We start from the raw sequence: 17,577 nt of genomic DNA, 5'->3' as shown, positions 1-17,577 counted from the left end.
TCATTTTAAAATAACTTGACTTGAGAGTTACTTCTACTCCTCAGTCTCAACTCTTTCGACTAAGGAGTGGCGGGACTCATGATGATGCATAAAATGCCCAGAGTTTGACTAACGTCAAAAAGTCAAGCCTTGACCTGAAGTCCAACGGGTCAACCCGGCTTAAGGCAACAAAACAACTAATCCCTCGACACTCCGCCACCTACACCCCTAACTGGGAGGTCGGCCAGGACAAGCTAAGAGGCATCAGCTCGGTCTTGCCCTCAGCACAGAAAGATCAACCTTGGAGTCACTAAAGGAATGAGGCTCGTCCGTGTAAGCTACGCCTCTGTCTCACGCCCTAAACTGTGGATACAGGAAATTGCCTACAGTTTACCAACTCAATCCCAAATTCTCCCTAAAAGATCCCAGTCGGTTATAGATCTTTAGTGTTTAAGCAAACTAGGGCTTCAAGAGTATGAGAGGAGAAAGTATCTCCCCAAAGATCTATCACTTCGGCAAGATATCTACAAAGTATCCTTGAACTTAGGAACTTTCACTTATCTAAGATCCGGGATATATTCTAAGTGAAACCCTAGATATGAATAAGAGGAAACTTCTCTAATGGTTTGACGGCCACCACCTCACCATAACCACTAGTCAAAGTCGGCTTAACATTGCCTATAAAAGGGCCCCCATCGTCTTCCACAAGACATGTTCACTTTTGTTTGAGTAAGACATACTTTCCCCCAAAAGCTTCAATCAATATTCAATATTTTACTACAATGAACACCCTGACTGTCTTGAGTGTCGGAGCGGTTTTCGAACCCTATGCAGGTTTCCCCCTTGGAATCAAGGAAGCATGAACAATAAAGAGGAGCTGGAGCATGAAGCAAGGAGCAGGAGCAGGAGCGAGGACCAGCCAAGAGAATCAGACTCAGCATCACAAAATATTCACACATAACGGAGGTTGTCATGCATCAACTCCCTTTTTCATGCTGATATAACGAAAGGTCATTTTTTGACATCAGCAGGACCGATAATTATCAAATTGAATAATTTTTGTATTTGTATTCGAATCCTATATGGATATATCATAAAATGATAATTGGATGCAGATTTGGATATCCTAAAATGTAGATAAGTTTCTCCTTATCGAATACGAGTTCAAATTGAATTTCCAATTTTCGGATATTGATTGACAGACCTTGAGTCATCAATATTTTTTATTGTTGAAAAAGAGATTACATTAAAGAAAACCAGAATATAAGATAGAATACTATGAGATATTTTGGACTAAGTCCTTACATATATTAAGATTAGTGGCTATATTAGCTAGGTTATGAGTTATCTTATTATACTTTCTATTATAATAAGAATATTCTAAGTTAGTAGATGTTCTACTTAAAATTTTGTTTTCACCAGGATGGCTTGAGATATTGAATGAATGTTGGACTTTTTTCCTTGAAGGGTGATGTATGATTGTTTGGTCGTCGCCTTTTATGATTTGATGATTTATGTTAAGATTGCCATTGAATTCCTTTTAAGATTCTCTTGGCTTTTCCTTGGATTTTAAGATTGTGGATTACTAAATTGATACCCAATTTATCCTTCTTACTTTTGAAGGCTGCATTGACATTGATTTTGTAGTAATTATATGAGGGATCCGGTTTCTTGACTTGGTCGAGCATATTGATTGAGCTTCGTGGAATGTGAGACTATTTTGTTTTGAAATTTTGTGTCTGAGAAATAATTTCCAATGGTTCAATAAGGTTTTTTTGAAATTGGAATCTGCATCTAGCTTTCGAGACTATCCATAGGATTATAGAGAAGAATGCAATTTGTGGATTAATAACCTTATTTATGCTAGGATTCCACGTGCTTATGCAGCTTATCCAATTGGTTATGGTTTCAATTTTTGGGATATTGACATAAAACAAGATATTTCTAGCATAATCAAATTGGAGCAATGAATGTTTAACGGTTTCCATGTCTTTTTTGCATATGTGGCATGTATTTGGTTTACCAATGAATTTTGCTTTCAGTTAGGACAGGAAGAACACCAGAGCAACATTTCCATAAAAATAGTTTTATTTTCAGTATAATGTTTAAATGTATTGGTCGTAATAGGTTAATTCATACCATTGTGCGGAAGCGGTTGATCGTCGAATTGCCGCTAATCTGCCCACGCTCGTCGTCGACTTGCTACAATGTATGTGTTCGAATCACTACTAGAGCAATCGGAATATCCACCCCATAAATCATCGTCTATCGATGGTTAGACCATGTAATACTAGAGTATTCTGAATGAGCTTCTTAGTGTGTTGTGTTTGTCTAGTTTTTGTGTGTCTTTCAAGAACACAAATGAGAAATATATATAGGATTTCTCATAGCTACAATTAGTCACAGAGATTAATAGCTAGCAATTAATCTATTGTAACCGCTATACTAAATAGCGAGTTAATTGCAGCCGTTTCATTCCCATGAATGTGGCCGTTACAAAACGGTTTCATTCCCATGAATGTGACAGTTACAAACTGATTAATAACTCCCACTCGGCCACACAGGCCATACACATTAACTCGATCACAAAGACCGTACTCATTCAGGGTCATGCAGACCATACTCATTCACTCTATACAAGAGCGTATCACATATTTCATACAGGAAATAAGGCGTGCGACCACAAAATAACAAGCAATGTTACGTTAAGCCACCATCTAACCAACATAACACTTTCATGCTTTTCGATACCCCGAATTATCCGACCATCACCGATTGCGTACACAGTCCCTATACACAATATTGTCTCATTTAGTTATACACATAGTATAACCCTTGGCCAAGTATTGGTGGTGATATAGGAATCATTCTCCCTTAGACACTCATGTTAATCCATCTTAGCTTGACTGCTTTCCTAACATGTGTCGCTAGATCGACCCTTCGTAATTCTTTGGAGACATGCTAAAGTAGCATCATCGAATTTTAACTTCAAAACACAGTTCTTAGTCAACGGGTATTGTCTAGTATAGGTTTCACACAGTGACAAAGTAGGGATTCTTTTGTCACTCCCTATTGGTCGTCATTAAGCACATACAGTATGATATGTATGCCACAACATAGCTCCCACTTAGATGGGCATGCCACTCTTCTAGGTTATGCGAATATTAAGTCTAGATACTACACAAGCATCTAACCTGAGCCACTCGGTCTACATACATAATGTACGATCTGACACTCAAGTATTCTGCTTTAAGGTATAATTTGAAGGCAGGAAATTTCACATTCGACTCCCACTGAGTCTCATCTTGGACATACTAAGGCAACTATCAATTTTAATGGTCACTCATACGACACATGTATGATGACAACTCATATTGTACACACAGTGCCAATACAACTAAGTCTCATCCTGCACACTACATAAGTGTCAGGGCGATCACCTGTGTGAATGGGTCAATCAAATAACTTGTTGACATTTTTAAGTACCTAATTAAACAATTGAACATTTCCAAGAAACAAACAACTTTCTTTCATTAATGATCAACACATGTCTATAACAAATATATTCCCTTACTAAACAACGACTACAACCTACGCAATCCTAAGTTCTTCACATGGGCTACAAAAGCACTCTTAGGAATTGGCTTAGTCAAGGGATCCGCAATCATCATGCTAGTGGATATATAATTAATGACAACATATTTCTTTCTGATAGCCTCTGTAACAAAACGAAAGCGTCTCCTAATATGTTTGGATTTTTTATGAAACTTTGGATCTTTAGCGAACTGTATAGCAGTCGTATTCTCACAGTGCATGTCTATAGGTTCATCAACTTTAGGAGTGATGTTGAGATCCTGTAGAAAACTCTTCAACCAAATAGCTTCTTGCACAACTAGGCAACATGCAACGTATTCTGCTTCCATTGTAGATAAAGCAACACAATCTTGCTTCTTACGACACCAGGATATAGCACCTCCACCAAGGATAAAAGCATACCCGGAAGTCAATTGAGACTCCTCCAAATCGCCGCTGAAATCCGCATCTGAATAACCTTGGAACCTCATATTTCCACCTTGGAAACATAGAACAAGATCACTTGTACCACGAAGATAACGAAAGATTCCCTTGACTGCTTGCCAATGAGCAGGTCCTGGGTTACTTTGGTAACGACTTACCAAGCCAACCGCAAAACAAATATCTGGCCTTGTACATAAAATGGCATACATTAAGCTCCTTATTGCACTAGAATAAGGAACTGTGCTCATTTCTTTTCTTTCTTCATCTGTTCTCGGGCACTGACCAAGACTCAAAATTAAATCCTTATCGACAGGAGTATCCACAGGTTTAGAGTTATGCATCCGAAATCGTTCCAAGACATTCCCAATTTAAGACTTTTGAGATAACCCAGGAAGTCTCTAAGAAAGGTTTCTTATAATTTCCACGCTAAGGATATACCTTGCTTCACCCAAGTCCTTCATCTCAAAGACTGAGGACTGATGATGCATAAAATGTTCATCCATTGACTCACGACTGAAAAGTCAAGATCAGACCTGAAGTCTCTTGGAACGACTCGGCTTAAGGCAGCAGGATAGCTAAACACCTGACGGTCCACCATACGTTCCCCTAACTAGGAGGTCGGCAGGAAGAAACCAGCTTTGCACTAAACGCCCTTGGCATGGACAGATCAGCCCTGGGATCTCAAGAGGAATAAGAGAGGACTCCACAGGTTCGGCCCATATCTTACGCCCAGAACTGGGGAGATATCAGCGCTGCGCGACCTAACGACTTAATCCCGGACTTTACAGAAAGATCTCAGTCGGCCACACATCTTGAAGTGTTTAAGCCCGATCGGACTCCTCTTATCCAAAAGAGGAAACTTCTCCTTTAAAGTCTATCACTTCGGCAAGATATATACGAAATATCCTTGAACTTAGAAACTTTCACTTATCAGAGATCTGGGATAGACTCGATGAGAAACCCTAGATACACGAAAGAGGTGATTTCCCTTACGGTTTGACGGCCACCGCCTTACCACCGCCACTAATCACAGCCGGTCTAACTTCGCCTATAAAAGGGCCCCCACTTCGTCCTTCACAGGACACAATCTCTTCACTCCAGAAAAGATCACCCCAAACTCAACTCACCCCCAAAAGGATCGATCAACATTCATTCTTTTACTGCAAAGAGCACCCTCACTATCTCAAGCGTCGGAGCAGTTTTCGAACCCTTTGCAAGTTTCCCCCCTCAGGAACAGACGAACAGGAGCCGGAGTAAAGGAGTTGGAGCGAAGGAGCTGGAGCAAAGGAGCAAGGAGCAAAGGAGCAGAGCAGAGAAGCGGAGCTGAACAGAGGAATCTCTTCTTTCCAAACAGAATATACCATCAAAACGGAGGTTGTCATGCATCAACTCCCTTTTTCATGCTGATTTAACCGGGAGCCAATTTTCGACATCAGCATTTGGAGCTACAAGGAGGGGAGAGCTCCAGTAAATCATCATATTCGGTAACCCGAACCTCACTCAATACTTTTCCACCAGAACTAACTACTTTTCCTAAAGATCTTCAAGCAAACATGTCCTTAGGGGAACGCACTCCACACGGGATGCCTCACAGGCTCCCCAACTCAGACGAACTCCTTGCCAAACTGGAACAAGTTAGAGCCGACTACTATCGGAGAGACGAAGAGACAAAACGATTGGAGGAAAGCCTCCGCAAAGCCGAAACAACCAAGAGGGCTGCCGCACCCGAGGAAAGAAAGGAAGTACTCAGGACGTTCATGAGGAGCCTCTTCTCCCTTGGCGACACCTACGCTCTTGAGACCCTAACTTTGCAACCAGGCGACCAGATGCGGCTGGAGAGCATCTTGAATGAACAAGGCGTGCTGAATCGGACCAATCTTACGTCCCCAAGAAAGCTGGAATGGGTGAGGGGTGCGTGGACGGCCCTACCATTTGTGATATACTCATACATCAAGTGGCGGAACTGACAAGAGAAAGAGAGAAGGATAAACTCTGGGGGAGGACGGTAATTCGGCAACCACCCCTCTGTCGGGAGATACTAGAATTCGAAAAACCGGCAAACTTCAAGTGCCCCACGCTGGAACATTATCACGGTGTGGAAGACCCGAGAGTGTTCATCGACAACTATGTTGCGAGTATGAACCTATGCACAACTAACCGAAACATATGGTGTGTAGTCCTCGCCACCATCCTAAAAGGACCAGCTCAGTCATGGTACCAAGCGCTAGCTCAAGGGTCGATCAAGTCCTTTGATCAACTCGCCCAAGTCTTCTGCGAAGCTTTCCGAGGAAGCACTAGCATCAAAAGAGGAACCGATGAGCTATTCAATGTGGTAGAAGGAAAGAGCGAGACTTTAGCAAGCTACTAGGAGAGATTTCGCAATCTCATGGTACAGGTCCCCGACCTAGAATCAAACGTCGCCTTTGTCGCATTACAGAAAGGCCTTAGGCAGGACGACATAATCAAAGATATCTCAGGGAGAAAGCTGGGCACCCTCGCAGAATAGATAGAAAGATTGCAACAGTTCATCAGGACCAAGGAAAACTATCTACGGATGAAGGATGTGGCCAACATCCCATATGAAAGCGAACGTCCCCGAAAGAAGGAATGGGACGAAGTTAGGCCACTGATGGGCCTAGAAAGGTTACCCTAAATAGGTCTACACCCGCAAGTGCACGGGTGTCAAGTTGTAATATTTCCGGTAAGACCGGTTCGTTCCTCAGAGACTAAGTTAAACTAAATTCTAACCTTAAAACTATAAAGATTTAAAAATTCGATTTTTGATTTTTTAACGATTAAATAGCAAATTATTAAAATAACGTAAATAAGTAATAACGGAGAACGGATGAATGGAGGAAAAGTCTAGGGTTTTGAATCTATTTTAATCATGCATAAACATCGATTTAATTCTATTACCTTTTGGTGACTAAACTAATAATCAATTCTTAAGGATTCTAACTATTATTTATCAACTATCAAGTATCCAATATTAAAGAATTTAATCTAAATATAATGGATCAAGACTAACGAAGTATAAATAATGAAAGACTTAAAAAGAAGTTGAAATATATCTAAGCACCTAAGTTGTCGAAATAATCATAATAATCATGCATAACACAAAAATGTCATCAAAACCCTAAACTAGATGTTTAGCTACTTATCATAATCATGATGGAAGAGATAAAAAATTAATAAAATAAAGGAGAGATAAGGAATCGGCAAAGAAACAACCTTTTTCTCGCAATTTTCCCTCTGCGCAGCCAAACAGACCCTTAGGAAAGGGATTTTCCTTCTGAATTTGCTGAATTCTGCCAAACAGAACCTTAGGGAAAATTATTTTCTCGTCTTCCCGGAATCGGTTTCCTGGTGAGAAAATAATTTTCCTCCTCTGGTTTTTCTCTCTCTCTACTGTTTTCTCCTTCTTTCTTCCCCTAGACTTTCTCTTTATCTTTCTTTAACAATAATAAACTATCTCTTTCTCTCTTTAATCGAACCAGCAAAGGGAGAAGAAGATAAAGAGATGTAAAAATTGATTTTTTTATTAATAAGAAATCTCTCTCTCTCTCTTTACAGTATCTCTCCTGACTCTCTCTTTCTAATCTTATCTCTCTCACAAAGATAATAATCAGAAGAAGAAGAGGAAAAAGAAATAAAACTTCAACTCCCACAAACTCTCTTTCTCTCTCTAGCTCTAGTTCTCGGTTTCTCCCTCTAAACTTCCTTGTCTGTTCTGTTTTTGCTGTCGAGATGAGATGATTCCCTTTCTCTCTCTTTCTGTCTTCTATATAGCCGAGTGAAGCCTCAAAAACTCTTTCCTTCTCTGTCAAATTTCTTTCCACAACCGAGAGATTTTTCTCTCATTCCCCATTTCTCTCTTTCCTTCTCTGTTTATTATCTCCTTCCATGTATCTTCTTCTTTCCATTTCTATTCGAAATCCTCACTTTCCTTTCCTGTCCTTCTTTCTATTTCTTCTCTTGGTCGGAAAATCGAATCTCGGTTATAAGGAAAGAGGAAGAAGAAGATGATGACGTCATCTGACGTCATCCGAGTCGGGTTGGGCTGCCGGGGTCACGCGTACAGCTTGGTGTACCTCTGGACGTGACAGAAAGTAGCCCGCGTATTCCCTGGTCCATTCGATTTCTTGCCGGATGCATGCCACGTGTCCCTCTTGACTTTTAGTATACCCAATTTGACCCGAACTTTGACTTGCTCTAATTTATTCATCCGGACTCCGATTTGACTTCCGTTTTCGCCTACGGGTTCATCTTGGACTCTACTTTCCATCCGAGCACTAATACTGATCATGAAATCAGAATCACAAAATGACCAAAATACCCCTAATCTGCATTTCTCCGACTTTTATTCGTTTTGCACACATAACTCTGAAAAAGGTACCTGAGTAAGGAAACACAAGCAAAACATCAGAGTAACAGCTCGAATTAGACTAACTAGTCTAAATTAAGATATTCAGATGAGGCATTTTCATGACTCATCAAACATCCCCAAACTTAGATTTTGCTAGTCCTCGAGCAAAAATAGACAAATAAAACTAAACCCACCTTCACCACTTTCGTAGGGAATCACGATTGCACTTAGCACGTGCAACAAGCCGTTAAACCTCTAGGTTACCCAAGAGGACGAGTTTTGTCTCGTGAGGGTTTGCAGTGAATATACCCACAAAATTCAAAGATCAAAAATGCAAAAGGGTTTAAATATGATGTGGACCAAAAATGTTCATCCGGTAGATTTTCGAAAGTTAATAGAAATGAAATCTAAGTTGACCAAACCATTCAAATGCTAAAAATCCCTTCACTAGTAATCAAGACCTAAAGTGCACATGACCAGCCAATATGAGTATCATTTCGGTTCCAAACAGACAAGACCTCGATTACCTTCTCAATACATTTCGCCTCGACTACTGCCTCACGGTCATACACTCAGAAATTCAAGTCACTCAGAAATGTTTCACTCAATGTGCGAGTATGAGCATGAAGAAAAACTCAACACATTACAAAAGACGGACTAAATTTTTGGTAAACGACGGATCTCATAGAAAGGAAACAACCACTAATACGGAATGGGGAAGCTAACCAACTCTTCTCACCTGATCAACCATCTAACAATGCTTCCTAGAGGTCAATAGACTATAGTGATGAACTAGAACTCCTGAGAACTCGACGTCTTCAAATCTTCAAGAACTACTTCAAGGGATAAATACTCAAACACTACTAAATAAACACTTTTCCTTTTTTTCTTTTTTTCTTTTTCTATTTCTATTTTTTTTTCTTTCTCTCTTTTTTTTTTTTTTTTTTTTTTTTTTTTTTTTTTTTTTTTTTTTTTTTTTTTTTTTTTTTCATACGACTCATAATACAAATACTACTTTCTACACATTATTCTTTCCTTGGTAATATTCTCTCCACTTTGCTTCATGCCTTATTCTCAGGGTTCTAACAAATGGATTTCTATCTTCCTCTAGTTGACACTGTTTTCAAGTTTCTCAGACTACAAGAGAAAGGTTTACTTCCTGATGACATCCCTAGTGGTTGTAAAATTTGAACTCAAGAGATCAAATGAGTTCTTCTTTCAATATTGCGAGGTTGAGTAGCTCTTCATTCTACTCGGAGTTAGCGCAAAAGAGATCACTCAAAGCAAAAAGAAAGGCTCAGAATCTCACATGGGTTAAGTCTCCACTAATGATCAATTAAGTTCTCCCAGAAAAGTCTACTGTTCACCTATCTAACACTCACATGGCTAGTGCACAGACAACTTCAAGACTCGAATTTCGTGGAAAAACCTTTAGCAAAAGTGTAGTACAACCAACTAGACTCTATAACTATTAACAAGCAAAAACAACTAGACTCACATTTTCAACCCAAAAATTAAAAATTTTGAAAAATTTTAAACCCTTTTGAATTTTTGAAATAAGGACTAAAAATTCAATCCCCTATCCCCAAACTTAAACCAAACATTGTCCTCAATGTTCTGAAGACTATGCAAAAATAAAGGGTGAAGGGAAAGACATTACCAGATTCAGATGTCCCATGCGTGGGTTGCCTCCCAGAAAGCGCTAAGTTTAACGTCTTCAGCCAGACGATACAGATGTTTCAACAAACCTTAAGTAACAGCTCCATAAACCAATAGGCGAAACATCTGAGGATCTACCCAGGACACGCATTGATTAGTGAATGATAGTCTCACACTTGTGTAAATATGTTGCAGTACCGGTGAGACTATCGTGATCAGGTAAGAATCCCCAAACTTAGACGACAATAAAGTCGTTAAGTTTGGCCATGGACTAGAAAAAGTATAGTTCGGACAGAAAGGATCTATGTAAGGAGGAGAAACCAAGTGAGAGATTGCATAATATTCTAAATAGGCTCCGGAGGGACAAGATGTAAGATGATCACAGACATCCATACTTAGACTAGCGGTTTCCAAAACAGGTATGTTGGGTACTTCCAAAGGAATAACCTGACTTCCCGACTCAAACTCCCAAGAAATTGGTTCAGATAAACCTTCTGTAATCTCTTTTATCATAATGTAATCAGGGTCCTTGAAGAATTCTGGATCTTCACCTAAGTCAAACGAGTCATCACTTTCATTTAATAGATTGAGCACCCATGACTCATCATCTTCGTTTCTGGAAAGAGTTTCGCGGTTATCCATAAGATTATGGATAAAACGAGGTGTTGATACCGAAGATGACATGACCTCGACTTCTCGCTCCTCTAGAAGCGCCTCAAAAGTTTCGTCAGAACTAACAATTGACTCATACGATGGAAGTGGTGACTCTAAGGTGTGCAAACTAATCGACTCAGATACTAATAAGGAAGTAGACTCTGATATGTTTTCTATCTCATTAATACTAGCTTCCTCATCTAAGCATAAAAGTGCCAATAGAGTTTCTAAAGGATCTCTCGATTGAGTTGTTGGTAATGCATCTTGAACTAATAACTCCACCAAGTTCAACCCACTGAACTCATCTATGTCATCAGGGTGAAGTCCCGCATTAAAAATATTCATCTCCACCGTCATATTTCCAAATGACAATCTTAAAAGACCACTTCTACAGTATATGACAGCATTTGATGTAGCTAAAAATGGTCGACCCAAAATGACAGGGATTTGACTTTGGGTATCATGAACGGGTTCAGTATCTAGGATGATGAAATCTATAGGAAAGATAAACTCACCAACTTTTATCAGAACATCCTCTACTATGCCACGTGGTCGCCTAATAGACCGATCTGCCAGCTGAAGAACTACAGAAGTAGGTTTTATTTCTCCTAAACCTAATTGTAAGTACACCGAGTAAGGAAGAAGGTTAACACTGGCACCTAGATCTAACAAAGCTCGCTCGATCTTATGGTCTCCTATAGTGCAAGGTAATGTAGGACTTCCTGGATCTTTGTACTTAGGTGGAAGGTTTTGCTGGATGATAGAACTCACTTGTTGAGTTAAGAAGACCTTCTTATGCACATTCATCTTACGCTTTCTAGTACATAGGTCCTTAAGGAACTTAGCGTAAGCTGGGATCTGTTTAATTGCATCTAGTAATGGAATATTAATGTTGACTTGTTTAAATATTTCCATTATCTCCTCGAACTGAGACTTTTTCTTTGGCTCTACGAGACGCTGAGGATACGGGGCTCTAGGAATGTAAGGCTCAGGCACTACAGGTGGTTCCTCAGATTCAGGAGCCTTCCCAGGCTCTTTACTAGGGACACTAGTTGGTAAGGTGGGTTGCTCAGAGTTTAGTTCACTATCTTCGGGAACTCTTACCTTGTTGTCAATTACCTTACCACTTCTAAGGGTGGTTACTGCATTGGCCTGATCCATTGGTTGTTTACCTAGTGTACTTTTTGGGTTTTGCTCAGTTTGACTAGGAAACATACCCTGTACTCTCTGCCTAAGGGCTTCTCTAAGTTGACCTACCTCGGTTCTTAAACTAGTTACAGCCTGGTTGGTCTCTTGTACAGTCTGGTTAGTCTGTTGTAAAGCCTGGTTGGTCTGTTGTATAGACTGGTTGGTCTGTTGTAAAGACTCTTTATGGGCTCTAGCTAGTTGCTTCATGATTTCCTCTAAAGACTCACTGTTTTGAGAAGGATATTGGGTACTAGATTGACCCTGATTTTGAGCATAAAGATTCCTAAGAGCATTAAACCCAAGAGGGTTCATGGAACTACTAGGCTGTTCCTGATTTTGACCCTTGGACCAGGAGAAATTGGGATGATTTCTCCAACCTGGATTATACGTGTTAGAATAAGGGTCATACTTCTGATGATTGTCTTGCCTAGAGTTTTGGTAAAGAACATAAGCTTGTTCTTTTTCAGCAGAATCAAGAAATAGGGTACATTTGTTCCCTATATGAGAAGGGTCTCCACAGACGAAGCACGGATAAGAGGTGGATTCATTTCCAACACTCATGACCTGAGTGGGATCCTCCCTGAATGCTTTAGGCTGACCAAGCTCTAGGGCTTCTATTCTTCTAGCCATGGCAGCGAGTGTAAGCTCTGACTCATCAACTCTAAAGATGCCACTTTTACTTGGAGTAGGATTTGCCCTAGTAGGAGGTCCTCTAGAAGTTTCCCATTGGTGGGACTTCTCAGCTAATTCTTCTAAAAATGCCATGCACTCATCAGCACTCTTACCGATAAACCCGCCATTACAGAATGACTCTACCATGGATGTAGTTGAATAATTTAATCCATCATAAAGAATCTGGACTAGTCTCATTTTCTCAAAACCATGATGTGGACACTGTAATTCAAGTTCTTTGAACCTCTCAAGATAGTTATAAAGAGACTCTCCTTCTTGTTGCACAAAACTGTTAAGACTTTGCCTTAAAGTGATAGTTTTGTGTTTAGGGAAGAATTTCAGAAGGAACAAATTGCTTAATTCTTCCCATTTAGTAATGGAGTGAGGTTGTAAGGCATACAACCAAGATTTTGCTTTCTCTCTCAAAGAGAAAGGGAACAACCTAAGCTTCACTATTTCATCAGACATATTGGGGAATCTTATAGTCCCACAGATTTCTTCAAAATCCCTAACATGGTGGTAAGGATTCTCGTTCTCAACTCCACGAAAGAGTGGGAGCATTTGGATAATGCTCGGCTTTAACTCGAAGTGAGCCGTGGAGTGGGGTAACTGTATGCATGATGGTTGAGATGTTCTAGTAGGGTTCATGTAATCCCTGAGTGTCATAGGTGGATTTCCATCCCTGGCTTGGTTTAGATTTTCACCCATAGTGTCACTCAAAGAGAGATTGGCTAGAAGATTACTTAGATGGGTTTCTCTACTGATGAAACGACCTCTCTTATCACGATATCTATCGGGCATAAACTAGAGTCCAATGACCAAGGATATTCTCAAAAACTTTTTTTTTTTTTTTTTTTTTTTTTTTAATCGAAAACCGAGGAATCACTACGAAGACCCTAGAGGAAAGCAAACACAATCAGTCTGACTCCACCAAGCACCCTAAACAGAATCTAGACGAAAGACAAGTTGGTCAGATTTCCCTTAAAAATCTAGACAGCTCCTACTTCGTTACAAAGCTTGAACTATAATGTTTATAAGGGTTACTCCGTCCAAGTACTACGATCAAACAACTCCTGGAGACGACCAACGATAAACGTTGTGATAGCCGTCCAACCTGGTAACGTTTCCTCTTCTCGAGGCGACCTTATAAAGAGTTGAATGAACTTTCCCTTTAGGAATGCCCAAATAAAAATTAAGTCCCTGAATTGTGCCAAAGATCCTATGAGCTCGTCACCTTAGGGGCTGATGTCTAATTCAGATTTTAGATTTTTTTAGGTGAAGTTTGGGATCGTGAATGTTGTTACCTATTTGGGCAAGAGAACGGTGATGAAATCCGTCTCCTATCTTTCAATTGGGTTATTGCCCTTACTAGAATGCTTACACTAAGCAATTCGATCAAAACAATTAGGCACACAAAACACGCAAATACCCACTGACAGGGGCTTCGTGGGTGATTAGAGAAATTACCTCCCGTTCCAGACGGGCGATGACCCTTGCAGACGACCCGGGCCACTCTCCCGTGAGTGTTCGAACCCGAGGCTTCGCTTTGGTTTTCGGTTACAATTTATAAAGCCCTCCAATTTAGGGTCAAAACTTTAATACCAAAAATAAAAACTAGAAAGTCTAAAAGTCTCTCTCTCACCAAAAATAAAATAAAAAAAATAAAAAAAAAATACTAAAAATAAAATGTAAATTTTCCTTCTTGAGCTCCTCTCCTTGTTGCGCCTTTTCCTTCGTTCCTTAGCGTTCTACACACCAAAAATGGAAAAGCAAGTCAAAGTGTCCAAAAATAAAAACTTACCAAAAATAGAAATAAAATTAGATTCAATTCAGACTAAGTCCCCGGCAGCGGCGCCAAAAACTTGATGGGCCTAGAAAGGTTACCCTAAATAGGTCTACACCCGCAAGTGCACGGGTGTCAAGTTGTAATATTTCCGGTAAGACCGGTTCGTTCCTCAGAGACTAAGTTAAACTAAATTCTAACCTTAAAACTATAAAGATTTAAAAATTCGATTTTTGATTTTTTAACGATTAAATAGCAAATTATTAAAATAACGTAAATAAGTAATAACGGAGAACGGATGAATGGAGGAAAAGTCTAGGGTTTTGAATCTATTTTAATCATGCATAAACATCGATTTAATTCTATTACCTTTTGGTGACTAAACTAATAATCAATTCTTAAGGATTCTAACTATTATTTATCAACTATCAAGTATCCAATATTAAAGAATTTAATCTAAATATAATGGATCAAGACTAACGAAGTATAAATAATGAAAGACTTAAAAAGAAGTTGAAATATATCTAAGCACCTAAGTTGTCGAAATAATCATAATAATCATGCATAACACAAAAATGTCATCAAAACCCTAAACTAGATGTTTAGCTACTTATCATAATCATGATGGAAGAGATAAAAAATTAATAAAATAAAGGAGAGATAAGGAATCGGCAAAGAAACAACCTTTTTCTCGCAATTTTCCCTCTGCGCAGCCAAACAGACCCTTAGGAAAGGGATTTTCCTTCTGAATTTGCTGAATTCTGCCAAACAGAACCTTAGGGAAAATTATTTTCTCGTCTTCCCGGAATCGGTTTCCTGGTGAGAAAATAATTTTCCTCCTCTGGTTTTTCTCTCTCTCTACTGTTTTCTCCTTCTTTCTTCCCCTAGACTTTCTCTTTATCTTTCTTTAACAATAATAAACTATCTCTTTCTCTCTTTAATCGAACCAGCAAAGGGAGAAGAAGATAAAGAGATGTAAAAATTGATTTTTTTATTAATAAGAAATCTCTCTCTCTCTCTTTACAGTATCTCTCCTGACTCTCTCTTTCTAATCTTATCTCTCTCACAAAGATAATAATCAGAAGAAGAAGAGGAAAAAGAAATAAAACTTCAACTCCCACAAACTCTCTTTCTCTCTCTAGCTCTAGTTCTCGGTTTCTCCCTCTAAACTTCCTTGTCTGTTCTGTTTTTGCTGTCGAGATGAGATGATTCCCTTTCTCTCTCTTTCTGTCTTCTATATAGCCGAGTGAAGCCTCAAAAACTCTTTCCTTCTCTGTCAAATTTCTTTCCACAACCGAGAGATTTTTCTCTCATTCCCCATTTCTCTCTTTCCTTCTCTGTTTATTATCTCCTTCCATGTATCTTCTTCTTTCCATTTCTATTCGAAATCCTCACTTTCCTTTCCTGTCCTTCTTTCTATTTCTTCTCTTGGTCGGAAAATCGAATCTCGGTTATAAGGAAAGAGGAAGAAGAAGATGATGACGTCATCTGACGTCATCCGAGTCGGGTTGGGCTGCCGGGGTCACGCGTACAGCTTGGTGTACCTCTGGACGTGACAGAAAGTAGCCCGCGTATTCCCTGGTCCATTCGATTTCTTGCCGGATGCATGCCACGTGTCCCTCTTGACTTTTAGTATACCCAATTTGACCCGAACTTTGACTTGCTCTAATTTATTCATCCGGACTCCGATTTGACTTCCGTTTTCGCCTACGGGTTCATCTTGGACTCTACTTTCCATCCGAGCACTAATACTGATCATGAAATCAGAATCACAAAATGACCAAAATACCCCTAATCTGCATTTCTCCGACTTTTATTCGTTTTGCACACATAACTCTGAAAAAGGTACCTGAGTAAGGAAACACAAGCAAAACATCAGAGTAACAGCTCGAATTAGACTAACTAGTCTAAATTAAGATATTCAGATGAGGCATTTTCATGACTCATCAGCCACCCAGGGACCGAGAACGAGGCAGGAGACCCAGGGCTGACTTCGCAACCTATACCCCACTGATGAAAGGGGGAGGAAATTTTGCAGGTATTAATAGCAAAAGGCAAGGCCAAACTGTCTAAACCCGATGACGACCGAGAAGAGTTCGGGTCTAGGGACATGACTGCGGGTGTGCCTTCCACAGAGGCTACAGCCACAAGACCGACAACTAATGGCACCTCAAGAATCTTATTGAAGAGATGGTAAGGAAGGGAGAATTGGATAAGTACATCCAGAAAGAGCAGCGACCCTACGAATACCGGAACAAAAGGCCGGTAAACAGGGCGAGAATTGGATCAGAAGCTAATGAGCAGGGCCTGACTTTCAAAAAAAGCAAACAAAGGTTTGGAAGAACCAACCGGAGTAATGGGAAACATCAACACCATAGTAGGAGGATCAACCCTCAGTGGAGCAACTAAAAGGGAGCAGCGAAGATACGCCAATGAAGCAAAAAACCCACCAGTCCTACTAATCAAACCAGCCGTGGAAACTCCTCCCATCGTCTTTACTGACGACGATTTGGTTGGAGTAATAGCTCCACACGCAGATCCATTGATAATAATGGCTGTAGTGGCCAATTGGAGGGTAGAATGCATCCTGGTCGATACAGGAAGCTCGACAGAAGTCATGAGTCGGACGTGCTTCCAGAAACTCGGGGTAAGTCAGGACCACCTCAAATCTTATAAATCTTGCTTGACAGGGTTCGACGACAACCTGATCGAAACAGATGGAATAGCAACCCTGCCGGTACTGATCGGTGAAGGAGAATCAGCGAAAGAGATAATGCTAAACTTCGCCATTGTCGATAAGATGTACGCCTACAACATCATATTGGGCAGGAACTTCCTAAAAGAGTCAGGAGCAATAGTTTCCATGAACCACCTCATGATGAATTTCCCAGTTCCGGGAATGAATCTCATAGGGACGGTCAGAGGAGACCAGAAGGTAGCCCGAGAATGTTACCTCATCTCCGCCCAGGGCTGCGAGGAAGAAGTGATCAGCCCGATCACCGTTGGGGGCGACAAAGTGTCCTACGGAGACCCCACAGCAGACATGCAGAGCTGAGAAAATCAGTTCATCTCTACCCCTAGTCTATTTCCTTTTTAAATAAAGCCATTAGGCAAAAGAAGTAGCATTACTAGCTACATATTTTAGCTAACAAAATAAAATATTTTTAAACAAAAAAAAACTATAAAAGGAGGAGTCCTGGTTAAACTCATCTTGCTCTGAATCGAGCAGGTAGCCCTGACAGCGAAAGCCACGACCAGG

At 40.1% G+C, this 17,577-nt stretch overlaps 2 protein-coding genes and 1 pseudogene across 2 annotated transcripts; 1 reads left to right on the top strand and 2 right to left on the bottom strand.

Moving 5' to 3' along the window:
• Window positions 1–3,563: 3,563 nt before the first annotated feature.
• On the bottom strand, window positions 3,564–4,337 carry LOC147537850 (secreted RxLR effector protein 161 pseudogene; annotated as a pseudogene).
• A 4,942-nt stretch (window positions 4,338–9,279) lies between these two features.
• Window positions 9,280–16,258, bottom strand: LOC147537849 (uncharacterized). The gene has a single exon (XM_086644518.1). The coding sequence runs from the start codon at window positions 13,334–13,336 to the stop codon at window positions 10,112–10,114; it is 3,225 nt and encodes a 1,074-aa protein (XP_086500644.1). The 5' UTR covers window positions 13,337–16,258; the 3' UTR covers window positions 9,280–10,111.
• Window positions 16,259–16,674: 416 nt separating this feature from the next.
• LOC147537848 (uncharacterized) lies at window positions 16,675–17,373 on the top strand. Its single transcript, XM_086642864.1, has one exon. It carries the CDS (start codon window positions 16,675–16,677, stop codon window positions 17,371–17,373), a length of 699 nt encoding a protein of 232 aa, XP_086498990.1.
• Window positions 17,374–17,577: the final 204 nt, after the last annotated feature.

This window comes from Eschscholzia californica, unplaced genomic scaffold, assembly GCF_041429995.1.
Source record: "Eschscholzia californica isolate CP2 unplaced genomic scaffold, dmEscCali1.0.p SCAF_5, whole genome shotgun sequence".
NCBI classification, from domain to species: Eukaryota; Viridiplantae; Streptophyta; class Magnoliopsida; order Ranunculales; family Papaveraceae; genus Eschscholzia; species Eschscholzia californica.
This window is presented reverse-complemented; position numbering and strand designations above follow the sequence as displayed.